At 37.4% G+C, this 10,924-nt stretch overlaps 1 protein-coding gene across 1 annotated transcript in view; it reads right to left on the bottom strand.

The window, feature by feature from the left end:
* Positions 1 to 4,168: 4,168 nt before the first annotated feature.
* The window catches only part of PRIM2 (DNA primase subunit 2), a 275,478-nt gene continuing 268,722 nt past the window's right edge, over positions 4,169 to 10,924 (bottom strand). The window contains 1 exon segment of the mRNA XM_006090734.3: positions 4,169 to 4,764. Coding sequence (XP_006090796.1) covers positions 4,540 to 4,764 — 225 coding nt within the window. The 3' untranslated portion in view covers positions 4,169 to 4,539.

Genomic DNA, 10,924 nt, shown 5'->3' with positions numbered 1-10,924 from the left:
GGAACTGTATTTAAAGGGCCAGAAGGTTGAGAACCACTGGTGTAAAGGATTATTAAATCACCATTCTAATTCTCAGCAATGAAAGGGAAGACAGAAGAGGAGCATGTAGCACTATATCCTTTTAGTCAGTAATGTTCTTGATATCTTCTATGACCCAAGTGCAAGCTATAAGTAAAAAGAAAAAGAAAAAAGTGTGGGGGGGGGGGGAAATTAGGAAAATTTGCTTGAGATGGTTAGTTTTCTTATTACACAACCTTAAATTAAATGTATCATTTGCTGAATTTATTTTCTCTCTACGCTTTCAGTGCAAAACTAAACAAAATCAAAACCCCTCACAGTTCTATTAGGGTGAATGAATATCTCGAAACGCAGGGCTGAATTGGAAAATCCATCATGCATTTATTAGCAGTGTTGTTTCACTACCTTGTCATCAATGTTCAGAAACAGTACTGCAATTGAAGGCTCAGGGGAAATGCAGAAGCCTTATGTACAGAGATATTCTTTAGCTTTTGATTAGGTTCACCAGTGATAATTCTTGGAGAAAATAAAATGTCATGAAGCAATGAACAGAAAGAGCTTTATGGGATAGAAAGCAAATCCAATAACAGGAAATACTATCACTTTTGGCAGGAAGGTCAGATGAAGTGGGAAGATCATTTCCTACCAGGTGACAAGATTCCCATAGAGTCACAAAGCTAATTGCTTACAATGCCAATTATGGCGAAAAGTCTTCGACTTGAGCAACAGCTAGCTACCTGTCAAAAAGGAACTCAGTATTGGAAAGAAGGCCCGGTGCTTGGGGCAAATAAGTGATTACCTGTATGTAACTTAGATCCCCTTGAGGAAAACATTAACTCTTCGGGCCAACTATGGATCTGGAAGGCCCACTCCCTAACAATGCGGTGCATCTCCCAAAGGGCATGACTACCAAACAGTCCTCACACTGCAGTTCTGCCTGTGCACCAAAAGAAAGACAAACCAAAAAAAGTTCTTAGAATAATTTCTCCATCGTATTCATTTGTCAGAGAGGGGACCTTTGCCATTTTTCTTTGCGACACAGGATCCTGCCCACACAGTTTCTATAGGGAGCCCTGGACTGGCTGCCTCTCCAGTTCCTGCCTCTCTGTCAACCATCTCTTCCTCCCTTTGCCAACATTGGGAAAGGAGTTAACAAATGGATCTAATTACCACAGTGGTTTGAGGCTTCTCAGCTTTTTTTTCCCTTCCAGCTGTAAAGATGTCCTCAGACAGAGCATCACATTCAGAGCTGCTGTCAAACTTTCACTTTAATGGGCACTTAAATTTAATGTCAAGCTGATGCCTGTGGAAGACCTTGATTAAATTTGCAAACAGTAGACTCTAACCAAACCAGAACTTGAGAGCTGTCTCATTTTGCCTTTCAAGCTTAAATTCCAGAAGTTTTTTCTTCTTTGCAAGGCATTACAGAAGTTTGCCTGCAAAGACCCCGAGTATCAGTAAGACAGCCAAGTGTAACAAGCAAAAACATTCTGAATGCTTTTAGAGAGAGAAGAAATCCCTCAGCTTATTAAAATTCGATATGAATTAAAGATCCTTCCCATTGCTTTATTTTGCTCCCTCTCATTCAAAATCTGTAACTGTTCACTTTTATGACTCTATAGTATTATAGGCAGCCCTAAAAAAGTTTACTTAAAATCTTCCTGGTGATCTTTTATGCACATTGCAATTAAGAGTTTCATACTCTATAGGCAGAGTAAGAAACATTATGGAGAAACAACATGAAAGAAATATGATAGGATCTTCACTAACAATGTCATTGTTTCAGCCAGCTACACATTTCCAACCTAATCTCTTTCCTCGGCTGTTTCTTCTTTGGTCTCCGATAATCACACAGCCTCTGCTCCTTGAAGAGGTCATAACCAACTAGAAGTTAAAAGACCTGGAAGACTCATATTCTTGTTCGTTGGTTCCTGTTTTGAAAAGAGGCTGCTGGCTTTTGATTTTTCTTTTTGGTTCTCCCTACATCATCTGATTCAAACAGATCTGTTCTCAAAGAAAACAAATCAAAATTGTCAAGACCTGTGAAGCATGAAAAATAAATTGCTTTTTCCAATTCCAGAAAACACCAGAAAGACATTAATTTCTGTCGTCTTCTATAAACCTCTAACTCCTATCCTCTAATCTACAGACTTCACAATATATTTATATATTCTTCTGTATAATACATGATGAGAGATCAAGCCTTATTACAAAGAAATTGAACTTGTAATACAACTAATATTTAAACTAGTGTTGTTTTGGACTAGAAACATATAAAACATTCAAGTAGGATGGTAAATTCTTGGGACTGCCAGTATAAAATGAGTCGGCTAACACACACATACTGTGCTGTTAATGGCTGTGTCCTTTTGTGGGTGCGAGTGCAGGCTTCATAAAGAAGGTGAACATGAGGCAGTGGGAAAAGATAGCCTTGCAAAATGTTGCCAGATATGAAATATCCTGTCATAAGATTTCCCACTGAACTACAGCAGCGAGACTGCTTCTAATATTTTCCCTCTTTTTAATACAACAGAGACCTACATAGATTCTGTGCCCGGCTTTCTAAAGCTAACTTAAATCTGTGGTTAAAACAGCTCCGTGCAGTATGTGTTGTTAACATTTAAAAAACAAAAACAAAAAAGACTCCTAATTTTGCAGTTCATGGATAAAGTGGTAGGCAATCATCAGATTCCTGTTGAGAACTATACATGATAAAAAGAATAGCAGATGGTTTCCGAAGGGAGGAATTTATGGGGTAATTTGTAATGGAATAATACTGTTTTCTGAACTAGGTAATAATAATTCACAAAGACAAGTAAAGGTTCAGATGGTGTCTCATTAAATTATACATTACAGAAGATTCCAAGACATCTTTGCTCAGCAGCTTAAAATAAAAACCTGATCAGCTGACATGCTTAGGTTCCGACATCTGATCCTTTTCCAATCCTTTTCATATTGCTGCCATTTTCCACGGGATTTAAAATGTGCTTCTCACAGTCAAGTTTTTTTGAGTAGTGTTCTCTTTTCCATGTAGTTAGTATCTGATTCAAGAAGATAAAAGGAAAGTACCCCTCTTCACCAGGAAAAAAGGACTGAAATAGACATATTTTTACATAATCCAAGGCAAGAGGTGAGGAAAGAGTACATTTCAACCTGGGTCTCCCTTCTTAGAGCCACATCCTCTGGGTGAGCAGAGACCACAGAGAGGAAATGCATTAGTTAAGGGCCTCCCACAGGGCACTGCTCTGCATAAAGTGCAGGGCCTGCTTCCCACAGGCGGGCAGAGGGCAGATCATGACTCTAGTACAGTGGTTCTCAACCTTCCTAATGCTGCGACCCTTTAATACAGTTCTTCATGTTGTGGTGACCCCCCAACCATAAAATTATTTTCGTTGCTACTTCATAACTGTACTTTTGCTACTGTTATAAATCATAATGTAAATATCTGATATGCAGGATGTATTTTCATTGTTACAAATTGAACATAATTAAAGCATAGTGATTAATCACAAAAACAATATGTAATTATATATGTGTTTTCAGATGGTCTTAGGCGACCCCTGTGAAAGGGTCGTTCAGCCCCAAAGGGGTTGCGACCCACAGGTTGAGAACCGCTGCTCTAGTATGTCTGTGATCTAAACTCCAGTGCTGGCAGAATAGTCATTACTGAGCTTAATAAATTTACTAAACCTATTTGGCAACTCATAGCATCCACAGAAGCAATAAGGTGTGGAAGTTGGAGGGTGTGATGAAGAAACACTTTGGACTTTCCTTACAACCTCTTGTTTTAGTAATTGTCTATTTTTCCTGAACCCAGCCCCAGAATGAATGGGAAATGATGGAGGATGAGGAGTTACCATCATTTTACATAACAAAACACTTCTATTTGGTAATTATATGGCTGACTACAAACTCTGGTTCTCTTAATTCCTGAAACACAGTTCATTTCAGTAGAGTTTGCTGCACTCACAGGGACAAAAGTTCTCCATGCTGGTGTAGAATTACCACAAATGGCCAATTCAAGAAAAACAGTTTAAAATCTTCATTGGTTATTGATTGTGTTGGATATCCCAAAATACCACTTTAAGAATGAAGGCTAATCTGTTATGACATAATATGACTCTTGCAATTACACACAGACACGCTCATGTACACTTTGATATTTATTAACAAAAATCCAAGAAAGGGTTAGATCAAAACTACAACAAGGGTTAAATTAAAAGTTGTTTTTAGTTGTATTGTTTCTAAGGGACTGTAACCAGTCTAGAAAGATGTTTTATCTCCTAAAACAGGACTTATATCACACCAGTAAAGTATTAGATTTCAAGAAGAATTCTTTCTCTTCCCTGTTGTTAAAGCAAAATATGGTGGAGGTCTTTATTTTTACCTGCAAACCTGCTTGAGACATAGATGGATTGGAGTAGGGTGGGTGGAGGGAAAAGTTAAACAAAAGGTTAAAAAAAACAAAACACATAGGATATGAAAGCTAGTGAGGAAAAAGTGTCACGAACTGCCTAAGAATCAATCACTGAAGTAATCTTCCAGTCCCTCCATATCCATTTCCTGAGAGGAATTGAGAGAAGCCAGAGCAGAAGAGGCATCCTTGGTTTTCTGGACACTTGGTTTGGGCTGAGGAGTCTCTGGTTGGATGGGTTCCTTCTTCATGTCTTTTCCACCATTTAGAATCCTTTGGCTCTCGATAAAGAATTGATTAGGATGATTCAATGAAAAGCCACAATCATCCACCTGTACAGGGAAGTGAATGTATATCACATTAATACGTAGCTAAAGTATAAATAAAAGGGCTTCACACATTGTCCCAGATCTCATTCAAAATCTATTTAATACCTGAAACATGGATCCTAGCAGTTCTCATTCATAACATTCAATCTGCTACTTACATTTCATTCAGAGGCAGCTTCAACCACTACCTCAACACGAGTAACTCCTGCATTTACACTTAGAGCCAACTTGGCTCCAGCTCCCTATCCATCAGTCCTGTATCCAACTCCTACTCAACATCTTGGGAGGCTGAAAGGCAGTTCCAAGCAAAATGCCTGGCACATTGTCGGTCAACAGATATTTGTTGTTAAAAAAGGAAGAATGGTCTTTAAACATCCCAGAATCAGAGGGAATGAGTACAAACAGACACTGGTCCCTGATATCACTCATATTTTAGATCTTATTTTTAAGTCTGGCATAGGTTATCCCATTTAGTATAATACAAACTCTGAAAAAGCAACCTAATTTAATGTTATTTTCTTCATTCCAATCTTGGCCTTTCTCTGCTCTTTCTTTGTATAGAAAATCTTTTTATAATATCATTGTGGATTAATGCAAACATGACCAGGTTCATTGATTTATGCTATTTCTTTTCTCAATTACTATTGTTCAACTTGAGATTAAATTGTGAATATCATTTCAAATTACCCATTACTTTGTGTCTACTAAAGACCTACTCAGTGAGCCTTTGAGAGGGTATCAATACTTTGTTTATTTGAAGATTCAGTAAACACTACTTTCCCTAAATTTTGGTTCCAAAATTTACTAATGGTGAACAAAATATATTCCTTAATAGTAGCTAATAATTATTTAATGACTATTATGCCAGCCCTCTGAAGGTAGGTTATCAATATTTTCCCAGTTTTTCAGACGAGGCATCTGTGAAAGGGAGAGATGAAGGAACTTGCCCAACAACACACACTGACAGGGCGGGAGATGGGATATCAATCAGCAGAGTCCATGCTCATAACCAGTGTACGCAGCTGCCTTGTTCTTGTGCCGAGGTCAGTATTTTTATGTTGTGTTCATTCTAAAACTTATAAACGTTTACTAACTCTTAGTGCTTGATATTGGGGGGTGCCATAAGAGCAGGATAACACTTACAATGAAGTTTCTCCTGAGTGTGAACCTCCTGCATGATTTACTTTCTTCACGTTTAACCAGTGGATCAGACTGAGCTGATCACTTGTAACACAGCCTCATTCAAATCCCTGCCCTTCCTGCCTCTGCAGTTGGAATTGACAACAAAAAGAATACCATTTTACTCAAGTTATTTTGCTGATTTTTCTTGGTTAAGGGGTATTTTCATTTCATATCTCTATAAACTGAGAAATTATTATACTTCTTTTGGTCATCTAATATTTATCAACCTTTTTATGTCTCACTCTTCATACTGAAGTGATTTGTATACAGTAGATGTCTAACAAATATTTAGTAAGTTGGGCCCAGAATTAACCAGTGTATGCCAGTCATGCATTTGACATACTGATTGAAGACTTAATATGTATAAGGGCATGTTATGAGCTAGTAGTAGTTTTCAGCATATAAGAATGTATCTCAGAAAAAAAGAAAAGAAATGTATTTGACTAAGACTAACTCTAAAGAAATTTCCAGCCTAGTAAGTCATATACTTAAAAACCTCTACCAAGAATGAAGTGATAGGGGTCACAGATGAAGGCCTATTATACTCCACATGAGAGAGAAATTCTGGCTGGGGAGATCAAGGAAGGCTTTGTGAAGGAAGTGGTGTATGAGTTGAGTCTGGAAAGATGGAGAAAGTAAAAAGCTGAAAATGAAGTCAAGGGCAATACAAGCAGCAGGACCACATGAGCAAGGTACAGAGGCGACATCCCAGGAAAGGAAGTAGTTCAGGTGGCCTGGTGTGAAAGGCATAGAAAAGGGAGTAATGGCAATGAGGCTGGAAAGAGAGGCTGGGGCCAGACCTTGGAGAGCCTTGAAAACCAGGCTAAGTAGTCCAGACCTAATTCTGTAGGCAACAGGGAGTCATTTAGAATCCTTAAGAAGGGACATGATGTGATTAGAGCTATGTGAAATCTTACGGTAGATTAAAATGGATTAGCAGGGGGTTAAAGGACTTGCTGTCAGGATCCAGAATGAACCCTCTTACCAGGTGGGCCAATAAATAGAAACAAGGTCTTTTCTGGTAATACCTCAGTAACCCAGGATTCTCTGATTCTCTTTAGTCGTTGTTATACATGTTGGGCCAATAATTTTATTGTAACGTTGGTGTATAACAGATTGATAACAGATTGATACAGACTAAGAGTTATTGCCCAGATCACTAAGAACACATTTTTATCTGCTACTTTGCTGCTTAATTTCAAAATATTTCCTGATGGTTTTAGATACATCTATGGTTTTTTATTAACAATGAAGCAATTTGTAAATAAAAAGTTTGAATTTTACAAAGTATTTCATTTTGTAAGTCTATTGCCTAGCACATTTCAATCAGAAAGTTTTATGTTTTATATAGATTACACTAGAGGCCCGGTGCATGAGATTCATGCACTCAGGGGGGGGTCCCTCAGCCTGGCCTGTGCCCTCTCGCAGTTGGACATCCTTAGTTCTGCCACGGAGGTGAGAGAGGCTCCCGGCACCGCGGCTGAGCTCGCCAGCCATGAGCCCGGCTTCTGGCTGAGTGGCGCTCCCCCTGTGGGAGCACACTGACCACCATGGGGCAGCTCCTGCGTTGAGCGTCTGCCCCCGGTGGTCAGTGCCCATCATAGCGACCGGTCGTTCTGCCATTCGGTCGATTTGCATACTAGTATTAGCCTTTTATTATATAAGATTAGACTGGAAAGACCTGGGGTTCCTTTAAGTTGAACTTCTTCCATGTACAGACTAGGATCTGAGGCCTAAAGTGATTACATAGTTTATGCAAAACCACAGAACTAGTAATTGGTTTTGTCTGAATTAGAATTCAGGCCTTTAAATATATATATATATTATTGATTTCAGAGAGAAAGGGAGAGGGAGAGAGATAGAAACATCAATGATGAGAGAGAATCATTCCTCTGGCATGCCCCTTAATGGGTATTGAGCCTGCAACCTGGTATGCTCTGACCAGGAATCTAACTGTGACCTCTTGGTTCATAGGTCAATGCTCAACCACTGAACCACACCGGCTGAGCTAGAATTCAGGTTTTTTCACTATATCACTTAGTGGCTCTAAAATTTGTTTTACAAGGTTTTATGCAAGGTCAAATAAATGTACAACCTCATCATAAATATGACTTCTAAACTTGGCTATAAAGATTATAAAAACGTGTTATTTCATGCAAAACGAATCTAGCACCATGTACTATAATTAGATATTGGGGATTTAGTACACTTTGCTTCAGTTGTTAAAATTTTCAATACCTGTCCAGAGAAGATGACTCTCTGGATTAAACTGAATTATTAGACTTCAGTGTGGGCAAAAAGAATAAAGGTAATCTTGATAAGCCTCAGTTTCCTTATCAATGAAATGGATTTAATAACAATGGCTATGTCATAGAATTGCTATGTGGAGAACCCAAGAAAAATGAATGTAAAAATAAAGAGTTGTTTGTTCTATGAATTCTAATTTAAATGTTTACAAAGACTCAAGAAAGGCAAGCCACCTAAAAAAATTGAATTCCCAAAAGCTAGGGAAAAACAGTATGCTGCTTTGCATGTATCTTTAATTTCATTTTCCGCTTTAAAGAAACCCAAACTAAAACTTGGCGAAGATGTATTTTGGGCATCATTTATGAAAAAAAAGAAATTGAATTCTAATCTCAAAACTATACTCAACCAAAGCCTTGCCCTTACATCAAAAGATTAGGAAGTAAATGACATTTTAATACTTTAAAATATGATGTTTAAGAAATGTACTTATTTTTCTGAATCTCAATTTTCATTAATATCCTTATTAACCAATTAAAACAGTGCCAAGGGTCTTGAAATGAGGACCTGTACCATGTTTCTGTGTAATATTAGTTTTTCAATTTTCTCTCTTAGGTCTACAATTGCCCTTTCTTAACTCATTTTGTTAATAAGTTCATTTTACTAAAGTTGCTTGATAGCACAATGAAATTATGAAGCGTTTCCTTCTGTTAACTGCATTGTATTTTCACCTAGGATGGGTTTTTTGTCTTTTGAGTGTTTCTATAATTTTTATTTTTGGCTGAAGTGTACAGCAGTCCTCAAGTCATTTCATTATAACATTGATGAGATGCATAGGAACCTAACTCTTGTTTATAAGTAGACTGTGGTAAAATTGGTTGCACTCAAATTTATAGGGTGTTTTGCTTAAAGTCACAGAACCTATTGACAACATTACGTAAGGACCTATTATGTATGGTTGACATTCAATTTCCTTTCATCTTGCTCAGGAAAATAAACAGTTTTTGGGATGGAAGGTGAGGAGCATAAACCAAACAGAATGAAAACAGATTTTAATCTAAATCACATTAGAAAAAGAATAAAGGAAGTTACCCCAATTTCACTTATTTCTGCTTATGAGTCAATAGATGTTTCCTTTACTCTTCATTGAAAACAAAACAAAAATACTCTGCTTCATTCTGGATTTGGAAATAGTGAGAGTTTTCGCAAGTTTGCCTGGTGTGAACCTAGTGTGTCTTTCCTTGCCTTTTTTTCTTGTTTGGTTGCTATCTGTGATGTTTTTTCTTCGTGGCTTATAATTTTTTACTATGTTTTATGCATTTTTAAGTATTGGGAGAGGAAATTTTATAATGCATTTTCATTCTGCCATATTAGCTTGGAATTCCCAAATAATTATAAAGGATCTGAAACAAGAGCAGTATAATTGAAGTCTAGAAGAAGGGGGTGAGGTGGAAGACTCTATAGCAGTGATGGCGAACCTTTTGAGCTCAGCGTGTCAGCATTTTGAAAAACCCTAACTTAACTCTGGTGCCGTGTCACATATAGAAATTTTTTGATATATGCAACCATAGTAAAACAAAGACTTATATTTTTGATATTTATTTTATATCTTTAAATGCCATTTAACAAAGAAAAATCAACCAAAAAAATGAGTTCGTGTGTCACCTCTGACACCCGTGTCATAGGTTCGCCATCACTGCTCTATAGGCTACATTATAAAGTTTGGATTTCATCTTAAAGGCCATTAGGAAGCCTCTTAAGATTTTTAAAAAGCAGGTTACAGAGATGATCAGATTCCTTATTTAAAGATCACTCTAGCAGCTGTGTGGAAGAGAAAGAACTGGAATGATGCATGTGTGCTAGATGCGGGGAAATGAGTTAGGAAGCTACTGCAGTGGTCCAAGTGAGAGATGATGGTGGCTTCTAGCCCAGGATTCTAATTGATATTCATAACAATGACCCTGAGTTATTATTAAAAAGCTTAATTGTATTTGGTATATCTTGTTTAAAATTGTAGGAAAAAATATGTGATAGATTTTAACAAGATATCTGTAGAGATTTCTATGGTTGGGAAAACATTATACTTAGCTGTTTGGAAAATAAGTACCCAAAAAGACTCCAGCGCCTAAAGAGGTCTATTTCTAAAGACATTGTTTCCTATTAAAAGTCAGATTAATCTACACAAGGCTTAATGTTGTCATTTACGCATGGAGTATTCTGAAAGGGAAAAAAAGTGCACTACAGCATAAAATACTGCTCCCTAAAAACACTGAGGAAAACAGTTCGCAAACCGGCCAGCTACTGACATCTACTAAGTGAATCTCCCTCGAACATTTGCTTGGAATCAACACGTTTTGCACACAGTGACCTTCACACAAACATAGTCTTGTATTTCTGCCACAGAAAATGTACATTTTGAAGGCATGGAAGCAATATTGTTTTACCTATGGGATGTTTGGGTTTTAATCAAGAGGCTCTGCAATGACAGCTTATAATGAGGCAGCTGGTATTACCAAAAAAGCCATATGGAACGATCACAGTGCTGCTGTAAATGGTATCAATTAACTGGTTTATTTTCAGAACTTTTATTAAAGTGAGTTTGATTATAGAAGCCTCAGGAAAATAAACAGAGGGTGTTTTTTTGGAGGATGGGGAAGGGGCAGGCAGAATGGCAGAAACCTAATAATAAAAATTCTGTTTTTAAATTAAATTAGAAAAAACAGTAAGTGAAGATATT

The sequence above is a fragment of the Myotis lucifugus genome, unplaced genomic scaffold, assembly GCF_000147115.1.
Source record: "Myotis lucifugus unplaced genomic scaffold, Myoluc2.0 scaffold_80, whole genome shotgun sequence".
Taxonomy (NCBI): Eukaryota; Metazoa; Chordata; class Mammalia; order Chiroptera; family Vespertilionidae; genus Myotis; species Myotis lucifugus.
This window is presented reverse-complemented; position numbering and strand designations above follow the sequence as displayed.